The sequence below is a fragment of the Cucurbita pepo genome, chromosome LG07, assembly GCF_002806865.2.
Source record: "Cucurbita pepo subsp. pepo cultivar mu-cu-16 chromosome LG07, ASM280686v2, whole genome shotgun sequence".
Classification (NCBI taxonomy): domain Eukaryota; kingdom Viridiplantae; phylum Streptophyta; class Magnoliopsida; order Cucurbitales; family Cucurbitaceae; genus Cucurbita; species Cucurbita pepo.
This window is the reverse complement of record NC_036644.1, coordinates 2740222-2762485: the sequence shown is the minus strand read 5'-3', so window position 1 is coordinate 2762485 and position 22264 is coordinate 2740222. Positions and strand designations below refer to the sequence as shown.

The 22264-nt window shown below is 36.7% G+C and overlaps 4 protein-coding genes and 1 non-coding gene across 7 annotated transcripts; all 5 read right to left on the bottom strand.

The window, feature by feature from the left end:
* Positions 1-1357: 1357 nt before the first annotated feature.
* On the bottom strand, positions 1358-8259 carry LOC111798623 (glucose-6-phosphate isomerase, cytosolic-like). 3 transcript variants are annotated; one of them, XM_023681877.1, is made up of 24 exons: positions 8162-8259; positions 7814-7883; positions 7659-7735; positions 7425-7506; positions 7299-7346; positions 6903-7058; positions 6741-6837; positions 6506-6548; positions 5670-5737; positions 5473-5557; positions 5097-5145; positions 4236-4308; positions 4077-4137; positions 3620-3686; positions 3367-3423; positions 3211-3264; positions 3011-3139; positions 2771-2834; positions 2581-2654; positions 2360-2413; positions 2215-2283; positions 2015-2104; positions 1776-1883; positions 1358-1649 (listed from the first exon to the last, which is right to left on the bottom strand). In XM_023681877.1, exons 2-24 carry the CDS (start codon positions 7862-7864, stop codon positions 1599-1601), a joined length of 1707 nt encoding a protein of 568 aa, XP_023537645.1. In that variant the 5' UTR covers positions 7865-7883; positions 8162-8259; the 3' UTR covers positions 1358-1598. The 3 variants fall into 3 exon arrangements, with proteins under 3 accessions (XP_023537645.1, XP_023537646.1, XP_023537647.1); XM_023681878.1 differs by having other exon boundaries at positions 8101-8199; XM_023681879.1 differs by having other exon boundaries at positions 7814-7886; positions 8183-8198.
* Positions 8260-8461: 202 nt separating this feature from the next.
* On the bottom strand, positions 8462-8533 carry TRNAE-UUC. Its single transcript has one exon. It is a non-coding gene; the product is annotated as a tRNA-Glu (tRNA).
* Positions 8534-9352: 819 nt separating this feature from the next.
* LOC111798887 (uncharacterized protein At1g01500-like) lies at positions 9353-12491 on the bottom strand. The gene is made up of 3 exons (XM_023682233.1): positions 11912-12491; positions 10656-11379; positions 9353-9773 (listed from the first exon to the last, which is right to left on the bottom strand). The coding sequence occupies exons 2-3, from the start codon at positions 11325-11327 to the stop codon at positions 9534-9536; spliced, it is 912 nt and encodes a 303-aa protein (XP_023538001.1). The 5' UTR covers positions 11328-11379; positions 11912-12491; the 3' UTR covers positions 9353-9533.
* A 966-nt stretch (positions 12492-13457) lies between these two features.
* Positions 13458-14129, bottom strand: LOC111798433. The gene has a single exon (XM_023681572.1). It carries the CDS (start codon positions 14127-14129, stop codon positions 13773-13775), a length of 357 nt encoding a protein of 118 aa, XP_023537340.1. The 3' UTR covers positions 13458-13772.
* A 1534-nt stretch (positions 14130-15663) lies between these two features.
* LOC111798432 (3-ketoacyl-CoA synthase 4-like) lies at positions 15664-18165 on the bottom strand. Its single transcript, XM_023681571.1, has 2 exons — positions 16073-18165; positions 15664-15947 (listed from the first exon to the last, which is right to left on the bottom strand). Exon 1 carries the CDS (start codon positions 17992-17994, stop codon positions 16438-16440), a length of 1557 nt encoding a protein of 518 aa, XP_023537339.1. The 5' UTR covers positions 17995-18165; the 3' UTR covers positions 15664-15947; positions 16073-16437.
* Positions 18166-22264: the final 4099 nt, after the last annotated feature.

Sequence of the window (22264 nt, the reverse complement as noted above, 5' to 3'; positions counted from 1 at the left end):
GCCCGACACAAGTAACTCGTATATTTTATGAGTTTTGGTCTTGAAATGACACACTTAAGTGAGTTTATTTTGGTTTCTATGATCTTCAATAAAGAAGTATGTGGTAGACCACTTAGCCCGACACGAGTAGCTCGTATATTTTATGAGTTTTGGTCTTGAAATGACACTTAATGAGTTTATTTTGGTTTCTATGATCTTCAATAAAAAAGTATGTGGTAGACCGGTATGAACACTTCAAATTTAATATATTTTTTCTTTTATATTTAACCTATAAAATATTAAGCGTCCTCGTTGGCAATTTTTTCTTCCTCCAATCGATATGGGACCACCCCCAAATCCACCCCCTTTGGGGCCAGCGTCTTTACTGGCACACCGCCTCGTATCTACCCCCTTCAGGGAACAGCGAGAAGGCTGGCACATTGTTCGGTGACTGGCTCTGATACCATTTGTAACGACCCAGATCCACCGCTAGCAGATATTGTCCTCTTTGACCCAAAATCAAAACACAAACTTGACAAGTAGAAGTTCATAACTCATTCCTAACCAAAGGTCGAATCACAATTATCCTATAAAATATTAATGTTATCAAATCAAATATTTATATAAAAAAATAAATAAATAAATAAATAAATATATATATATATATATATATATATATATATATATATATATTGCATTCCAATCATATATAAATTCATTGTTTAGGTAAGAGCATATCATAGATCTAATCATTCATAACATTTACAGTTGTATCGATTATCAAAAGACATCTAACCTTATCTATATACTATATATCGCTATTTATTAAACATAGTCTTCCCATATGTCAACCATATATTGTTCAATATTACATTAATAATTTAAAATATTTCATAAATAGATAATGTTGAAAGTAATTATTTTTATTAAATAAATTATTAATTACGAGATTTTAGAGCATAAATCAAAACAACAAACCCAATGATGACCAAAAAATCAATCTTAACATTGTCATAGAAGGAGATTGAATGACGTCAAGGTGGAACACGAGCAAAGAGAGAGAGAGGATTAACAGTGGTGACACAAACACAAACATAAGGAGAGGGAGATCGAACAACAACAAAGCAAAAGTGAGATCGAAAGATGGACAAAGGCAAATTTGAGGACGAATGTATAGAAACGAGCGTCGAGCAAATTGAAGACACGCACAGATGAAAAAGTTCAACTCCAAGATAGCATGTGTCTATTTGAGCAAAGGCAAACGAGGGCAAACCAAACCATTTTCGGTTGAATTCACGTCGAAACCAAACCGGTTCGTTCGGTTCTTAACACCCCTACTCCTCGTCTTCCTAGACTTCCAAAATTTAAAATTGAGTCCTTTCCACCATAATCACATTCAATAAAATTGTTAAATCAGCTCTCGTCCACATTAGATGACAACATGGAATGAACCTGCCTGCATAATGAACCAAATTTTCTTGAGACAAACGTTTGAAACATGGTTTATTAAGAGTTGGGTCATCAAGAACAGTCACTCAGCATAAACTGAGAGCAAGAGAGTAGTAAATGTATGATCGGTTTAGGTTATTTGATATCAAAATTCTTAGCCATCAGCGCAGTTAAATTCTGGGTAGAAGGGTGGGAAGATCAGATGGGACATCCGAACTTGCCTGCAAAATAAGACGCGACAACATCATAAAAGCTTTTAGATACAGCAAGGGTTAATTATGAACAGACATTCATGAGCTTCATTCACAAGCAAAACTTTATACCATCACTTTGTTGAGTAATCATACCTCTAGATATCTTTTCATCAATGTTGTTGTACTGTGGTTAAAGCCTTCGATCGATTCTCCCTTTGTTCGAGATGCATTCAGTTGCTTTCGGACCTGGGTAGCAAGCGACTGCATTCACACAAGTCATTGCAATGCTAAGTCAATGGCAATTCAAGGATCACGATTTCGTTAGTGTTTCAGGAAAAGGGAAGGAACTTCTTTCTTTTCGATAAGCTTTATGATCTCCTGAAAAAGCGTACCTTGCCCAATTCAACTCCCCACTGGTCAAACGAATTGATGCCCCAAATGAAACCTTCTACAGCAATTCTATGCTCGTAGATCGCCAGCAACTAGGGATTAAATATAGTTGGCCATAGCATCAGTAGAGCAATTTGCAGAAGAAACCTCGAAAGAGGGTATTTCAAATATAAATCGAAAACGCCTATCAGAGATGACATACCTGACCGATGTTGTAAGCATTCAATGATGGAAGAAGAATGCTAAGAGAAGGCCGGTTGCCAGAAAACGTCTGAAGAAAAGAGATAAAAGTTAGGTTGTTGATTCCACTCTTTAGAACAGATACAAGTTAAGATCAAGTGTGTCACCTTGTGGGAAATAAGATGATCTGGAACATTCTCCTTACGCAATTGCTCGGGAGTCTATATAAAAAAGTCGACGTCTAAGTTATTTCGAAATGAACAAGATGAGTTCTGACTCGATCTCCACATGAAATACAAAATTCACCCACAGTTTTTCGATGCGCATGCTTGTCATGATAGAAGGATTGATTATTTCAGAGTGTTTATAAAAGGGTGTAGAAACTAACCTTCCCATAGGCTAAGGCATCTGGCTGTGCAAAAAAGTTGGACATGAGCTCATCATGGTTACTCACAACCTCACCTGTGCGACAAAGGGAAAATTAGATATTGCAAGAAGCAAGCCTCTATTGGGAGAAATCTAGATTCTGGCTTTCTTTTAATCATCTGTTGACTGACCTAAAATAAAGGTTCAAATACCTTTTAAGTAAACAGGTTGCTGGCTCTTTACAACACCGATAAAATCGCAAGGAATAACACGTCCCTGGAATTTTTGAAGATAGTTAGTTCCGATAAACTAGTAATCGATTCACAGCGGATCTCCCATGTCATAGAATGATATTTACTGTGAAACAGCTTTTGGCAATATGAAAGAAGCATAAGCAATTCGGCATGAATCACAGAATGACAATTATTCGTGTGAACAAGATTCGTTCGTACTTGGTGAATTAATTGGTAAAAACTGTGTTGGCCGTTAGTTCCAGGTTCCCCAAAGTCAATTTCGCCAGCCTCATAAGGGAGTGGAATCCCATCAATCGAGACACCCTTGCCATTACTCTCCATGCTAACCTGGCGTAAAGTAGAATGAGCATTTAGAATTTACCGCTGAAAAGAACACTCAAAAGAGTTTAGCTGCATGCCTGCTGAATATGCGGAGCAAACTTCTCCAAAGCCTGGGAATAAGGTAAGATGGCCTGGGAAGAAATAGATTTTATTAGAATTGATTAAAAACAAAAGACAACTAAAACTTCGAGTATGTTCTCGAGAACGCTACAAACAAAATCACAAGAACTTACTCTTGCTGCATGCCCAAGAAACGAAACATTCCAGACGCTCAACAATCCCAAAAGCACCTGAAGAAATTATGATAAAAATGGGAGGAAATGAGTGACTATAATGTAGATAAAAGGGTTTACAGGTTCTGAGTCTCTGACCAAATGCATACAGAAAAAAATACCATAACGCACAAAACCACAAGAATAAGGAACGCAGTAGGGACTTTATCACTTGCAACACAAGTTTACTTCGTTTAGATTCATCGATACTTACTGGAATATTTTTCTCAAAAGATGAGGAGTAGAAATGCTGGTCAATGCTTGAAGCTCCCTTCAAGAATCTGTAGGAAAGAAATACATCTTAGACATCTAGGAGTATATTCACTTTTCAGATCAGAAAACGATGTATTCTTTTACACTTATTAAGCGACTTAAATGGTGCACTAAATTTTCGAACAAGTTTTCATTATAATCCCAGTGTTGTAAGCACTTGAAGTAACTCGTTGGGAAAATAGCTATGAAACTCTAGATTATGAACATAGATATGACCTATTGTCTGAGCATCAGTTTTGTTTAAATACAGATCTTTTTCGATCAAATTCTAACTATGTGCACTTAGCTCACTAAACAGACAGAAACTTGAAAGGATGAATGGGTTGGGTTTCATCTTACACAATATTATCCATGTGGAAGATAACAAGAGGTAAAACTGTATTAACAAGGAACCATACTTTTCTACAACTGAGAAGCCATATTGAAGAGACAAAGGCAACACTCCTACAGCACTGCAAACTGCAATCAAACTTCTCACTTTTAACTGTTTCATTGTGAGATAGCCAATTAAAAGCATATAAGTCACGTAAGAATTTCAAATGAGAAAGAAATTTTACCACTATACCGTCCACCGACCCAGTCCCAGAATGCAAAGGCATTGTTAGGATCAATACCAAACTTCTCTACAAGCTGGAAATGGTGAAGCCACAAAAATTTAAGTAAGAAACAAAACCTATATGCATTATTAAACCCCAAGGAGGAGCAAATGAAACAGAAAAATCATGAATCAAGAATAGTGCTGAAAATCTATGGGAGAAGGTGGGAAACAGCACAAGAAAAATGAGAATTATACATGTTAGTATGAGGCTAGGGTGAGACATAACAAAAATCAATGTGTTAAAAGGCGCACCAAGGGTGCCTTTCCTCATATGAGGTAAAGGGACCCCATCTCAACACTGGCACACAAAGCACAAATTTGCCTCACCTTGTTTCTTTTTCTCCTTTTCTAATTCTAGGAAGAAAATTTCCAAGGTGATTATTTTAAACACGGATTCCTAAACAAAGCTCACATATTAATCTATTTTCACTAACTCATACTTCGTAGCATAATTTTTTTTATATCTTTTAGATATTATGTCTCACTGTCACCTCACTGAAGCCCATACTTTATTTTCACATCAAGCTTAATCTCCAAAAGGCTATTGGACTCGATACATGTTTCACTTAACAAAACACTAAAACATGTCCTCCATGATATGCTAACCCATTGACAATGAGGAACGAATAAATAATTTCCACACATAGAAGTTGTGGACTTGAAAGATTTTTAATGAAAAGGCTGCAGGTAAGGAACGAGCACACAAATCGAACAGCATGAACATCCATGTCTGAGAAAGATAACATGCAAGTGAGTTATCAAGCATAGAGGTGCCACAGTTCTCATCCAACAGTACTAAATAATCAACAAACGTTCATACCGGGAGGTTTGTGCTAACTGCTACCATATGCTTTGCAACAGCTGAAGGCCTGGGATAAAAACATGTTATGATCCAGGTTTCATCTATGAGGAAATGGCAAGATGATACTTATATTTCCATGAAATCAGGGAAAAGATATTCTGTCTCAATTTGTCAAAGTACTAAACCATTTTAAAAGACACCGAAATAGATAGGTGGTTTGTGAATAATTATCACGTAATAGACGTCCAGATTTATCATGTCTCAGGCCAGCACAATTTAAAAAGAACCATTTGGACATCACAAATCTATCAACAAAGCTACTCCATGCAATGCCTGGATGAAGCAGAAATGCCAAAACAACCAAAACAATAACATAGTAGGTGACTTCACTAACCCAAGAGCAGCAGAAATCCACTCCCTTAGAGTCCGGGCATTTAACATAGTTTCAGCAGTGGTAAAAGTCTTTGAAACAACCACAACTGCATACATATTTAACAAGTAAAAACAAATAAAGTCGGTATTTATGGAAAGTAGAAGTTAGAATGATAATCCTCCAGAAGAAAAGAACTATTCAATGAATAAAGAACCTACCCAAAGTAGTTTCAGGGCTTAAACCAGTGATATTTCTCGCCACATCAATGGGATCCACATTAGCAAGACTGCAAGCAAAGCATAGAAATGATGAACTCTTTTAGCCTGATTCCCAGTAGCACAAAACAGTGAAAGCGCAAAACCACAAATCTTAATTATCATATCAACCAGCTTAAATGGCCATAAACTGCTAGTATACCAACCCGTCAACCAACCAAGCAATACATCCAGCCAGAAGTCTTCTTGAAATTTCTTTTAGAGCATAGAAAATATAATATCGACAAAGATGAAATGACATGCATGTACAAATATAGAGTGAAAGAAGAGAGAGAAAAGAAAAAACAAAAACATGTTTCTGTTCACTCAAGTAAACGGAAGTATCCAAGGATGTATTTTAAAATGATATTTTAAATAAAAAACAAAATAGCTTTAAATTATACAGACCATATACGGAAGAAAATGTCAATTGTCTCTTTACCTTCTATAGAGATCGTTTTATCAATTCAACAAGAATGAGCTTTTTCATCTCACAAAGTTACGAAAACCACCCAACACTTCTACTCACATTTTTAAAAATACAAGTGGTCTGAGATTTAGTGGAAGACTGTTGCATCTGGGCATAACCAACCCAATGCAGTAGGGGCTTGTTTCTTTCAAGATAGCAAATTGACATGCTTCAATCCATTTCTTCTTTCAAAATGCTATTCTAAATCATTTAATTAATGAATATTCATCTATTGACTAGTTATAGTTCTTTAGTTTCTGAAAATTACAACTTTTCAGACAAGATGAAATCCCCGGGCTCTCTAAGGATGATTGTGTCACAGAGTACTTACAAACGTAACTGACGCCCTTCTGCAGACTTAATAGCCTCTGGATCTGTAAATACCAAGGACAATGTACTATTTAAGCTTTACTTAGTCATAAAGTTAAAAAACAATTGAAAGGAACCAATTGAATGCGTCAAGACTTAGGAGATGATTTTACTCAAAGGAACTTGTTGAATGAGTCAAGATCTCCTCGTTGAACTACAATAGTAAATATATAAGAGGAAGTAATATTTTTTTCAACCTGTTTGAAGTGCCGTATGCACAAACAGAGGCCCCAAGAAGCTGCCACCAATGCCAATTGCAACAACATCCTTCAGAGGTTTTCCTGTGGCTCCAACCTACCAAAACTTGCAAATTAGAAGTGCGAAAAGTATTAGGCCAAACAATAAGGCAAGCTGTATACCCAAGAACCATTGCGAACTCTCTCAGAGAACTCCTGTATCTTATCAAGAACTTTCCAAACATCAGGCACAACATTCTTTCCGTTGCTCTGTATTGTTGCATCTCTTGAAGCACGAAGAGCAACATGCAGCACTGCCCTGTTTTCAGTGCTGTTTATCTACAAGCCACAAAAAGTGAGGATAGAAAGAACAATTATCTTCTATTTTTTGTAATGTTAAATTCTTGATGACAGATTTTAGACACTCTTGAACAAGGCTGCTTCTATGTCTTTTCTAGCAGAAATAAGACATAAAAGTCAACATTTGCTTCCTAAAGAAAAGAAAACTACTAGATAATTACTATTGATTCCCTAACATTATTAACACGAATTGGAAATGAAAAGAAAACCTGCACTTACATGTTCACCATTGAACATCCGATTAATTTTTTCCTTGAGATTTGCCGCCTGAATTGCACGAAAGGGAAAAAGTTATTAGAGAACAACAATTTCCACTATACAGTAATAACAACGGACAAAACCCACCTCTGCCAACTTGAAGAGCTTTCCAATGGTGTCAAGGGTGGCCCGTTGTCGTGAATAATCCAACAATAATCCATCGTACTCACTAACAAAAACATAAATCATCAACGAAATTGCTATCAAATTAAAACATACCAAGCGCATCTAAGTATAATCAACAAAGATTGAACCAAGAAATGGTATAAATATCAATCAAAGACTCCAGGGGGAAAAAGAAAAAAGCTACGATCATCATACACCATCAAAGATTTGCATCTAGCAGCATCGCTCATCAAATCACGCAAATGGGTCTTGTCAATGTCCCCAACATGAGCCTACAGCCAACACAAGGTTCAGCATTATGATAGCACATATCAAGCTTAAAATCAACTTGAGACCCACCAACCAAGTACCTTGAGGTTCTTCCACGCCTCGGATTCAGAGATAAGAGTAGAAGAAGCCATTCCAAATAATCAAAATCACCTGCAACAATCGATACCTCCGTAATCTCAGTAACAAAACGAGCAAAAATGGAGCACGAAATTCAAAATACCAAACTTCCTCCTACAATTTCCGAGATAAAAAAGCAGCAGATGAATCAAAACAAACGGAAAGATTCTTATTCGGAAAAGAAAAAAGAAGAACAGAGGATTGGAATGCGTAAAGGATATACGAAGAAGATTAACAAAAAAGAACTAACATCAGGTTCGATTCCGAGCTAGAAATTTAACTGAGAAAAAGATTAAGAAGGCCGAAAGAACCTGAGAGAGAGAGAGAGAGAGAGAGAGAGAGAGAGGAAAATGCCGCCCGAATTGGAAAGAGAGAGAAGAATTTGGTTTTGAGTTTCGAAGAGCGAAACCATGGTGAGTGATGTGTGGAGGTCTGTGGGCTTTCGGGTTGGAAGTGCCACGTCAGATGAGCGTTGGGAGGTCACGTGGAGAGAGAAAGGGCGCGAATTTGATGCGATTCCGACATCCCGAGCCTTTTGTTTTGTCGTTTGGGGGTTATTCGATGCGTCGTCAACCCGAAAGTTGGGCGCAGAAATAAATAGCTAAAAAAGTTTCCGTTGCCGGGAATCGAACCCGGGTCTCCTGGGTGAAAGCCAGATATCCTAACCGCTGGACGACAACGGAATTGATGTTAACCAAGTGTTAAGAATTAGAAAAATATAATAATATTTAGATTTATTTCTATAAATAATAGGATTTTACCCGAGAATTACATTTTTTTTAGAATTAATATGATTGTTCAAATAATAAATTCAATTAAAAAAATCATAAAATATTAAATTTGAGTTGAGTCATTTATTTTGTACTAAAAAGACCTATTTATTTATTTTAAAACATTGAATTAAATTTTGACGGATTAGAAATGTCAATGTAATATAGGACCAAGTAACGTTGTAATTTCTGTTTCTATAAATTATCATTTTATTATATTTTTGTTTATGAAATATTACTGAATTTAATAGTAGGTTAAGAAATTATATAGGAAAATGAAAACTATATATTAAAAAATCCTTTGAAATATTTTTTTAAAAATAAATTTTCTCGTGTGGAAAAAATAAATAAATAAACGAACAATTTTGTAAGAATGAGAATTGAAATAGAAGACGAAAATAGGAGAGCCGTCTGAGATGAAAATCTCACATGATGTTCTAGAACGGAGATTTTTTGAATGGAATAACGAACGACCGTAACGGATGTCGGCTCAATCCGAAAGGATTTATTATAAAGCCATGCGACTAGAAATCGATCCCTATGATCGAAGTTATATACTCTGTAACATAGGTCCTATCCACTCAAGGAACGGAGAACATACCAAAGCTTTGGAATATTATTTTCGGGTACTAGAACGAAACCCGAAAGCTTTGGAATATTATTTTCAGGTTCGAAACCCGTTCTTACGGCAAGCTTTAATACAATTTAAATTAGTTGAATTCAAACCAAATATGCTTTAATGAACACTGCACGGTACTCAAAAAGGTCTCTCTATCTTCTATATTATCAATTTTACAAATGGTGACAGACAAACAAGTAAGATAATGTTCTATCACTCTCTTCAAACATCCAAGTTTTCCATCATCAAAATTTCAGCTACACAAGTTTCTCTGCAAAAAAAACAGGACAGACTTCAAACGAATCGCCTCGTGATGTTCCGAGTAGTGGCTCGGTAGGTACGAACGAGCAAGCCAACTCCTACACCAATACCGACACAAACACCGAGCCCTATACCAACACCAACTCTCACACCTGCATTGAACCAGGAGAGTTCACCATCTTCATCGTCTAAATATTCTCTCCTCTTCCAGTACATGTTGCTGTAATCGTTGCCGTTGTCAATGTCCTGTTTGTATCTCCCATATTCTGTTGCCTACAACACAAGTAAATGGACATTTCATTTCAGGACAACCCCATGATCCATGATCAGATAATAATATTACATAATCTTACTCACAATATGTCTAGAGCGATTGAAACTTAAGAACATAGTTGAATTCAAGAGAGATTCAGCTGAGCAGAGATGAATTTTGTAACAACCCAAGCCACCACTTGGAGATAATGTCTTCTTGGGCTTCCCCTCTTGGGTTTTAAAAGGTGTCTACTAGGGAGAGATTTCCGAGATTTCCACACCCTTATAAATGTTTCATTCTCCTCCCAACCGATGTGGGGTTCACAATTCACGAGATTTCCACACCCTTATAAATGTTTCATACTCCTCCCTAACCGATGTGGGGTCTCACAATTCACCCCCTCTCTCCAATCGATGTGGGATCTCAGATTCCAACCCCCTCTAGGGCCCAACATCCTTGTTGGCACTCACTCCTCTCTACCATCGATGTGGGATCTCACAATCCACCCCCATTGGGGCTAGCATTCTCGCTGGCACACTTCCTGGTGTCAGTCTCTGATACCATTTGTAACAGCCCATCTTTGGGTTTTCCCTTTTGGACTTCCCTTCAAGGTTTTTAAAACGAATTGATCACCTTTGTCAAGACGAGTAGCAGACAAGTAGCAGAAGATCATGATTGATCAAAAAAGCTACTAACTCAGTCACCGCAAGAGAGTCGAGGTTAAATTTACCTTTTCAACTATTAGCAGTATAATATCATCCAGCATTTGATCTAATTGTGGTTTATCTACAGATAGATCCAGAACAAAGGTGAACAAATGCATGTAACCAGAAGATATTTTCTGCAAAAACTCACGGGTATACAAATCTCAAGAAGCTAACCTCAGAGTATCAGTGATGTACCTGTAAATCATATTCTGGAAAGTGATCTTCATTAGAATCAGGCGTCTCAGACTCCGGTATCGTGTCCAACATGGATTTCCAACTCTGTTTCTTTCGGGAGCTTAGCTGCAAAGTTTTGGTCAAGATGATAGGACTTCCAGAGAAGCTACCAGCTATATAAACGTCGATCATCGGGGACGGGGTTTCACCTCCAATCATATGCTGCTTTCCCTTCAAGAGCCCGCCACCCAACATCGACTTACAACTCATGATGCTCCACCTCTTGGCATTGCTTTTGGATTCACCTAATAAACCATTGGAATCCAACATCTCCAAAACCCCAGAAAGAATCAAATCTTCCTTATCATATACCTCAAATTTTACACTTCCACTCAACCTTATATTGTCAGTAGTCACAAAAGTAGCTTCTTCTGATTCCTTATCAGCTCTATCTCTCCTCAGAGAGGAAGAGACTCCCTCCGAGCGACTACTACTCCTAACGCCATTGACTTCAAAAAGGGTGTCCGGGCTGAGAGGGATATGGTTGAGCGTGAGGAACTCGGGCGTCAAGCTGTCTACTTGGAAATTACTGATCCTAACATAGAACACTCTCAAATCAAGCCAAGGCGATGAGCACACTTTAACACGAGGCTGGCGATGCGAGAATCTTGCAAGCTGAAGTTCATCATCCATCGCTTCGACTTTTGGATCAGAAGGCCAATCTAGGTTGTCTCACAACTCAATCCTGAAACATATATAGTGCTAAGATCATCAAAATAAGGAACAGATTGATCTTTTCTTTCAAGTAAAGTTTCAAAATCTCAAACGATCAAAACCATACGCATTCATCCAAAACAGAGCACAGTAATGTCAGGAAATCAAGTTCATAAATAGAAAAGCAAATTCCAGGAATAGAAATCCTAAAAATAAGGGGGGAAACGAAGTCAAGATCAAAACTGAAAGAAGTTCCAATTCAGGCAAGCTCAAATCAATGGACAAAACCAACTCCACACCAATTGAATAACATCCAAGTATCCAACCGAACCGTATGAGTAGCATACTTCTAACCTGGGGATGTTAATTCAAGACATAAATACACCTAACTGAAGAGAGATAAACTAAGAAACTAAAGAGAAAATCCTCAGAATCGGACATTCAGAAGCCATTAGCAGATAAAAGATACACCCAACCATGAATTTACACCTTGAAAAGTCACAAATCCAAAGAGTTCCAATGGAAATTAAATTGAACAAACGTCTAAGATCAAAATTTCTAACCTAAATGTCTCCTCCAAGAATCTGCCAGCCTCGAACAAATCGAACAAATCCACATCACGCGAGCCAACCGCCGGCCAAGAAACCCGTGATGATCTGTATTGCTTCAGAATTACATAAAAAAAATAGACTCACACTAAATCCAGCATTCAAAATCTCTATTTATCGGTATCGCTCTCTACTCGCAAGTCTTGTTCGAAGAGTGTTCTCGAATCGATTTCAAACAACACAATCAAAGCGTTTGATTCCAAACCAAGCGCGATCGGCAAGTACCCTCCACACAAACAAACGGGAAAATCACTAGCTGAGAAACGATTACCAATCCAATTTGAAACGAGGAATTGAAATCCGATCAGTATCCAGAAGTTGCGTCGGAAATGAGAACAGAAACCACGAGATTATCCGAAGAAAATGATGGAAAATCACCACAGAAGTAAATCTGAAGAAAAGTAGATGGGCGTAGAAAGGAAGAGACCGATCTTATCCATTAGCAATGAGCAAGAAATGGATTTGGGGCAAGCCAGAGAGCGTTGAAGCTGCGTAGAGCTGTCCCATTTTGGATAAATGGGACCTAGGAACTAGGAGGGAGATTGAGGGAAAACCTTTATAAATTCCACTAATTTATTTATTTATTTATTGTTTTTTTTTTCTTCCATTTAAAAATTATATTAATCAAATTTTTATTTTTATAATTTAGACCTAAACAATTAATAATTTACTACCCGCATATAACTCTATTTTATAACTAACACGAGTGAATGAACGCCCATTAATAATTTATATTAAAAATAAAAGCTTATATTAAAAATGATCGTCTCGTGCCATCTTTGTTCGAAGATAGAAAGAAAAAAAAAGTTTAGGGTTACATCACGAGTGGGCTCCACATTCAATCTATTCCCTCGATGCTGAGTAGTTAGCTCGGTTTAGGGCTAAATCATGAGTGGGTTCTACATTCAATCTCTTCTCTCGATGCTGAGTAGTTAGCTCGGTTTAGGGCTAAATCACGAGTGAGCTCTACATTCAATCTCTTCTCTCGATGCTGAGTAGTTAGCTCGTTTTAGGGCTAAATCATGAGTGGGCTCTACATTCAATCTCTTCCCTCGATGCTGAGTAGTTAGCTCGGTTTAGGGCTAAATCATGAGTGGGTTCTACATTCAATCTCTTCTCTCGATGCTGAGTAGTTAGCTCGGTTTAGGGCTAAATCACGAGTGAGCTCTACATTCAATCTCTTCTCTCGATGCTGAGTAGTTAGCTCGTTTTAGGGCTAAATCATGAGTGGGCTCTACATTCAATCTCTTCTCTCGATGCTGAGTAGTTAGCTCGGTTTAGGGCTAAATCATGAGTGGGCTCCACATTCAATCTCTTCTCTCGATGCTGAGTAGTTAGCTCGTTTTAGGGCTAAATCATGAGTGGGCTCCACATTCAATCTCTTCCATCCTTTCCCTAATAGACGAGTTTTAAAGCCTGGAGGGGAAGCCCGAAAGGGAAAGCCCAGAGAGGACAATATCAAATAGCAGTGGGCTTGGGCCGTTACAACATAACAGAGTGATTCCAAGAGCAGAACGAGAATAAATACTATGACCAATGGTGAACACTAGTTATTTACAACAACGACTATCAGGGTATCTAATCCCGTTCGTCTCTTAAATGACCTAAAAAGAAAAACAAGTCCGTGCTAGTGAGTAGCATGATACCATCCCGAACCCGAATCGCATAGCGTCAAATTTTTTCAATCTACAACGGATAGATACATCAATCACAAATGGTATCAACGGTGATTTTTGGGTAATTTTTCAAGAACAAAGATCAACAAATTAACAAAATCCAAAACCAATACTGAAAACCCATCAAATCGATTGCTCCGTTAGCTACTTTTTCTGGGTTTGTTCTTCCTCCTTCCTCTGCTTCTCGATCCATCTCCTGATTTGGGTTCTTCCGATTCATGTTGCTTCGAAGCTCCTTCCATGGAAATCGGCGGCTCATCTCCGGTGGATTTACCCTTCTTCTGCAGCGGTTTATCCGCAACATCCGCCGGCGGCGGCGGTAGTAGTTTCTTGTCATCCGGTGGCTCATCGAGAACTTTACGAGGCCGGCCTCTCTTTCTGGGCTGTACAGATTGACCGCCGCCGTGGCCGCCGCCGTCATCGGGTAATTTGGAGGTGGAGATTTCAGCTATGGCGACTGAAATCTGCTTGGTTTTCTGGGTTTTTTTCTTTCCCATCAAATAAACAGCAAAAAAAGGGGTAAGGGAAAAGTTGAAGAAGAAGAGGAAGAACACCAAGAACAGGGGAAGGGAGGCGGATTGCGATTGCTTTGAAGAGGCCCACAAAAAGCAAAAGAGATGATTATGAGTTGAAATTGGAATTGAAAGGGGTATTAATGTCAAATTATTATAAACCACGACGTGTATTTAAATCGCTATGAACGGTCAACAACAAGAGTTTGGTCATACGATGGTCGTCAAAAGAGTTGCTCGTTTTTTTAAGGTTATTGTCACTTGAGACGGTCGCTAACTATGGTTGTACACAGTGTCACAATCGCACTCTTGTTATAGTGAGAATTTGCACTTCACAAACAATATCAACGATGCTCGAACCTCGAGAAACAAATGTTTTAAATAGCCCTGACGTGTATAGACATGATTTTGGTGACTGGTCATACACTCTCATATTGACACAACATGAAATAGTAAATGCTTATCTAAAATGAAAACATGTAAAATGGGACTTGGAATGGGTATACGACCATGGACAACACGTCTTAGACAAGCTTGACCGAGACATCTAACATGCAGCCATAAGCAACACTCTTAAACAAACATGACTATTTTGAGTTTTTTTTTTTTTTTTTTTAATTGCAAACTCACAATTTTTATTTGTTATTAAAATGATTATTTTGAAAGAAAATTAAGTACCTAAAAGTTAAATCCAATGGCATTATTATATTTCTAGGGATAAATAAAATAAATTAAAGTTTAATAAAACAAATTTTATAATAATGTTTTAATGTCTAAACTTGAATTAAACATATTTTAATTATAACCTAATTTTTCTAATCAATTATTTAACAAAATATAAACTCACTTACAAACCTAATTCTTACCAACTATATCGTCCACCAATTAAAGTCGATAGATGAATAAACAAGAAAATTCATGAACTAAAATCGAATTTAAATAAAAAATTCCAATTAAATTAACCGAACAACATAATTATTCTCAATTAAATATCTTTAAATTTTGTACTTCATTTTTAAAACAAATTTAAAAATTATTCATCAACTTTTAAAAATATTAAAAAAAGATTAATCGCTTAAAAATCAATCATTAATAAAATAAACAAAATAGACTTTTTTTTTTTTCAAACCAAAATAATGAAAATATCAAACAATTTTAATTACTTTTCATTATCTTTTAGTCTTATCAATCAGAGTCAAATTTGATTTGGTAAAAGAAAAGGTCAATTTGATTTTCATTTTCAAATTCTTTTATTAAAAAATTGATAATCAAGGTGCAAGCAATTGACCTTCATAATACTCCAAAACTATATAACATCAAATGTCATTCTAAAATAAATAAATAAATAACTTTATATATTATAAGCTAGATGATAAAGTAAAATGATTATTATAATATATGGTTTATAAATATATTATAAAATACATTATGACCCATTGTTTAAATGGAAATCTAATTTCTAATTTTGCTACCAAATATAGATTTGAAAGAGGGAGACAAAAAATTTATGGTCTGGATCTCTCGGGTAAAAATGAAATTATTTAGAACTTAATTCAAATCTATGTAGAGTCAATCTAATATCACAGATCCTGCTATACTTAATCCAATCCTACGTAGGATCAATATGCTATTTTCCACGATAATTCTGATTTATTGGCAAAGAGGCGAAGAAATGGATTCATCATTCAATTTGAATCACTTCAAGAACGAGAAAAAGAACTACCACCCCCTTCCGGTATTTCGATTGAAATACCCATGTAATATAACGCTATTTTCATTGAATCCATGGCGTTCGAGTTAAGACTAAAAAAAAAGGGGAAAAAATGTCATCTCTAAAACATAAAACAGATATAGAGAAACAGTTTGAGGCAAAAGTTAGAACATAAAGCTCAAAGCAATCAAATGGTTTAGAGGGAAGCAAATTTTACCAGAGATACAAATTGCACTGCAGAATCCTCTTTTCATGGAGCAGGAACAAATTTTCATCCTAAAAGCGATATTTTTTGCAATAAGAGAAGGAAAACCGTCATGGGCGTGACTGAATCTCCTCTCTAACTCAACGAACAAGCATCAATCTCGGGCCATCTCGACATAAACAACCTGATGCAAGCTGAAAACTCTGGAAGAAGACGCATAACTCAATAAACATTCCTAGATGCAGACTATGAGCAAATAAAGGATAACCATCAGGAGCCGAGGTAGACGATAGTCAAGAAGCAATAACCCGAATCGATTTTCAAACATTCTTATGGATCTAAGAACCTAACTTAACAGGATAGATGTCAATGCAGTCTTAAGCATCTAACTTAACAGGATAGTTATCAATGCAGTCTTCCCATGGACTAGATTGAGATGGCCTCACATTCCTGAGTGCTTCCCATACTGCACTATTACATTTGAAGCCACTTCCAAAGGCAATCTGCCACACACGGTTGCCTTTATGCATCCTCCCTTTGGATTCTATGTAGGACAATTCATACCAAATCGAACTCGATGAAGTATTTCCAAATCGGTGAAGGGTCATACGAGAAGCCTCGACATGAAGAGGCAATAGCTGCAAATTCTTTTCAAGTTCATCGATCACAGCTCGTCCACCAGCGTGTATGCAGAAATGATCGAATGCAAGCTTGAAATCAGGGATATATGGCTTCATACTTCCATTAAAGAACTTCTTTAACAACAGGGTTGCAAAGAACAAAAGTTGTTCACTAATTGGGAGCACAAGTGGACCCAGTGTGGTTATGTTTGTTTTCAAAGCTCCTCCAGCAATTGCCATCAAATCTTTGGACAATGACACGCCGGTCTTACCGATGTCGTCCTGCTCCTGATAGACACATCGAAAAGCCTTATCATCAGCTCCGCGATGGGTCCTCACAACATGAATAAGCCTATACTTAGCTTGTCTTCTATCAGCGGACTTGTTGGACAGTAAAACAGCAGAACCACCGACTCGAAACAGGCAATTAGGAATTAGCATAGACTTATTATTCCCAAAATACCAATTCTGAGTAATGTTTTCAGTACTCACAACAACAGCTAAAGTATTCCTATGAACTTGCAACAAATCCTTAGCAAGATCAACAGCTATAACCCCAGCACTACAACCCATTCCACCTAAATTGAAGCTCCTGATATTACCCCTCAATTTATACTTATTAACAATCATAGCAGATAGTGAAGGCGTGGGGTTAAACAAGCTGCAATTCACAACGAGAATACCAATATCCTTAGGTTTAACACAGGTATTAGCAAACAGTTTGTCCAAAGCACCAAACATGACCTGTTCAGCCTCCTCTCTAGCCGCGGCCATGGACGGACGAGGAGGAATGAAGTGCATAGCTTCAGGAACATAAGTTTCCTCACCGAGTCCAGAGCGTTCCAAAATCTTGCGCTGGAACTCGAGGGAGGACTCATCAAAGTCCCCTGTAAGCCTAGAATGCGTCATGAATCGATGAAATGGAGCCTTAAGGTCATCAGCAGGGCGATAACAGGAATAATCAACAAGATAAACAGGACGAGGACGAGTCATAGTATAAACCGTCAATCCGAAAACCATGACGGCAGAGCAAATAATGACGCTAACCAAATTGTACTGGAGATGAATCCAAAGCTGACGAACATCATCGAGATTCATTTGCGAAGCCTCGATTAAGGTAACCGCAATTAAAGGAACAATACATAAGGTTAACAGATTAGAAATCAAGTAGTGGTACCCTAATTTGACGTACTTGAGATTAACGCTCTGAAGGAAATCGGGCAATCTTCTTGAATGTTGGATCCGAAGGGCACCAGTTCCGGAGCCACTGTTGACGACGGTGGGTGCTGGAGGGGGTGGGCCGCCTCGGTCCATGGCAGAGGGCGGAGGGTATTCCGGCGACTGGAATCACGGAGAGGAAAATCTGTGAAAATGAGAACGGAAATGGAAGAATCCGATGCAAAAGGAATTTGAAAGGGCGGAGAGAGAGAAATTAGGGAGAAATCGAGAGTGGAATTTTTTGAAGCAGTGGTGGCTTTTTGACAGTTAAAAATACAACTGATAATTTTTTTTTTTTTTTTTTTTTTTTTTTTTTTTTTTTTTTTTTTTTTTTTTTTTTTTTTNTTTTTTTTTTTTTTTTTTTTCTGTAATTTCAAAAATATAATTTTATTTTTTATTTTATTTTTGTAATTTCCACGTATGGGAATGCGCGTAGCAATGCACGTGGACATGCCGGTGCTTTGACTCAGATTCCTATCTCTACAGCTAACAAATTTCACTTTTTATTTATAATTTTTTCTTTTTATTTCCATTAATATTTCAATTTTTTGTTGAAATATTCCATAAAAAAAAAAATGGAGAATTCTTCCTCGGGCCCCATGACATATGTCTCAGTCTTTCTTGTTCGAGTCGGTTACCAGGGACGGTCAACGAATTGAGTGGGGGAGGATGCCACGGTCATGCTTGTCCGTGTTGCCCATTGTTGTATACCCGTTCCAAACCCCTTTTTCATGCTTTTATCTAGGTCTTTACCATTGCATATCAGGTCAATATATGGGTGTATGACCGTTCACGAGAATCATGTCTACACCCGCCTGGGCAAAAATGCCCCAAAATGTACTATAGTGGGGGAATATGACTACTACTTGCCACAATCATACTTTGATGGCAGCGGACTTGCGATTGTGCGACACTCACTTCCCAGCAACAAGTGAGTTAAGCCTATTTGTTATTACATTGCCTACGGCGAAGTGACGTATGCTCGAGCCTTTGACCTCGGTTCAAGAATAAAGTTTTAGACAACGGGACAAAGAGATTTTGAAAGTAACATTTGAGAAATTGAAATTAATGTTATATTTGATGCAAGTAAAAAGGCAACAACAACGGCTTATAACATATAACTATGAGAAGTTGACAAGTCTCTGCTTCTTATTTCAATTTTCATGGAATTTATTATTTTTTTTCCACTTTTTAATATATATTTTTTAAAAAAATATTAATTTTTAATACATAAGGTTATTTTTATTAGTAAAAGGTAGAATATTACAATAAATTTAATAATATTTTATAAACAAAAATACCATATAATAACATAATTTTAAAAAAATTTAATTTTAATATTACGATAAAATTTTAATTTCATGTCTTATGAAATATATATATATATATCAACTTCTTCTTACCCAAGGTTATATACTGTGAGCCGTTGTTGTTACTCTCTTGTTTGCTTGTATAACGTCTCTTTAAAAAATCTCTCTTTCGAAAATCTCTCTCTACCCTCATTTTCTAAGACCTTCTCTTAAACCGAGGCCAAAGGCTCGAGCATACATTGCTTGGCCATAGGCGACGTAAGAATGAATTAGCTTAGCTCACTNCTTGTATAACGTCTCTTTAAAAAATCTCTCTTTCGAAAATCTCTCTCTACCCTCATTTTCTAAGACCTTCTCTTAAACCGAGGCCAAAGGCTCGAGCATACATTGCTTGGCCATAGGCGACGTAAGAATGAATTAGCTTAGCTCACTTGTCATTGGAAAGTGAGTGTTGCACAATCGCAAGTCCGCTGCCATCAAGAGTGCGATTGTATATATATATATACACACATATACACATAATGAGTAGAAATATCTTTTCACTCCCTTTTTCATTGTGCACGGGACTACAATTTTTATTTTATGAATAAAATATTCATAATAAAAATAGTATTTTTGATAACTTGTAATTATATTAATGTGTTACATGGCGTGACGCTAACATGAGTGGAAATAAACGGTATAATATGGTCAAAAGATTAAAATTTTAAATGTCGCACGTAATTGATATTTTAATTTTAATTTTGATTTAAATGGATTTATTTTCCATATTATATATTTTATGTGTAAATTTGAAAATAGGGTGTTAATAAAAATGTATTGTTTTTATTATCTTATATTCGAAATTACGTCAAATATTTAAATAAAATTAAAAAAAAAATCGATCTTAATTTGTCTTTTTCTATGTTATTTGCAATTGGAGGTTTTGTTTTGTGTTTATGATAATAAAATAAAATAAAATAAAATAAAATAAATGATAGCCCCTTCTAGAAGGTTTCTTCATGGGCCAATTGAAGGCGACTCCTTTCATTGACATTTTCTCCTAATTGAAACTTGTGGCAAACAATTTTTGGTATAAAATTGACTCATCGAATTTTGATTCTTTTCGATTTTTGTAATTCAATCTTATCCGTTCACTCGATATCTACCTCGGAGTGTTCGTATGGTATGAGAATTCGATCAATCTCGACCACTCGATCAAAATCATTAGAATTTGGCTGGGTTGAATTTTTGAAAAATTTAAAATCTGGATCGGCTCGCAGGTTGACTTTTTTTTTCTTTTATCGGGTCAACCTGGACAACTCAAAAATAGGGTTGTAACCCGACTCACCTTATAAGGAATGTTTTATTCCCCTCGTTCTCTTAGGAATGTGACATCTCACAATCTTCGTTCACTCAATATCTACCTCGGAGTGTTCATATGATATGAGATTCGATCAATCTCGTCCACTCGATCGAAATCATTAGGGTTAGGCTAGATTGAATTTTTTAAAATTTGAAAATCTGGGTCGGCTTGCAGGTTGACATTTTTTTTTAGCGGGTCAACCTGGACAACCCAAAAATAGGGTTATAACCTGACCCACCTTATAAAGAATGTTTTGTTCACCTCGTTCTCTAAGGAATGTGACATCTCACAATCCCTGTTCACTCAATATCTACCTCGGAGTGTTCATATGATATGAGATTCGATCAATCTCGTCCACTCGATCGAAATCATTAGGGTTAGGCTAGGTTGAATTTTTTAAAATTTGAAAATCTAGGTCGGCTTGCAGGTTGACATTTTTTTAGCGGGTCAACCTGTCCAACCCAAAAATAGGGTTATAACGTAACCGACCTTATAAAGAATGTTTTGTCCCCCTCGTTCTCTAAGAGATGTGGTATCTCACAATCCCCGTTCACTCAATATCTACCTCAGAGTGTTCATATGATATGAGAATTCGATCAATCTCGACCACTCGATCGAAATCATTAGGGTAAGGCTAGGTTGAATTTTTGAAATTTTGAAAATCTGGGTCGGCTCGCAGGTTGACATTTTTTTAGCGGGTCAACCCGTCCAACCCAAAAATAGGGTTATAACATAACCCACCTTATAAATAATGTTTTGTTCCCCTCGTTCTCTAAGAGATGTGGCATCTCACAATCCCCGTTCACTCAATATCTACCTCGGACTGTTCATATGATATGAGATTCGATCAATCTCGTCCACTCAATCGAAATCATTAGGGTTAGGCTAGGTTGAATTTTTGAAATTTTGAAAATCTGGGTCGGCTTGCAGGTTGACATTTTTTTTAGCGGGTCAACCTGGACAACCCAAAAATAGGGTTATAACCCGACACACTTTATAAGAAATGTTTTGTTCCCCTCCGTTCTCTAAGGGATGTGACATCTCACAATCCACCCCAACATCTGGTTATGATACTATTTGTCTGTTTTGATCCGTTACGTATTGTCATCAGCCTCATAATTTTAAAATATGTCTACTAAGGAGAGGTTTCCACGTGCTCTTAGGAATGCTTCGTTTCTCTCTCCAATCGATGTGGGATCTTACTGTTTGTTTGATATTTGGGTTTTATGAGATTTTTAACTATTAAGGTAACATATTTCTAAATTCACCATTAATTGCTTAGAATGTTTTTTTTAATTTTTTTTAATTTTGTGAAGCGAGGTAAAAAAAAATTTAAATTTTAACTCAGAGAAAGTAAATCTAACACCGATATGGATTTGATACCGATGAATCTAGCATTTTTTGAGAAATGTTCATATGACTCGATAACTCGATCAATTCGCAGTACTCAACCCAAACCATATCGGTTAGGTTAGGTTAGATTTTTATTTCGATTTGGGTTGGGTTGAATTTTTTTTTAAAAAAAAATTGGTCCGTTTGCAGATTGACATTGTTTTGGCCCGGTTAACTCGACCAACCTAAAAATAGAGTTACACCTGAACTCAACCTTACCCTATTTTTAAATTTATTATAAATATTAAGAATATTCATCGTTTGTAATTGATATTAGTGATACGTTGTGACTCGTGAATGTTTAATATTTTAAATTTAT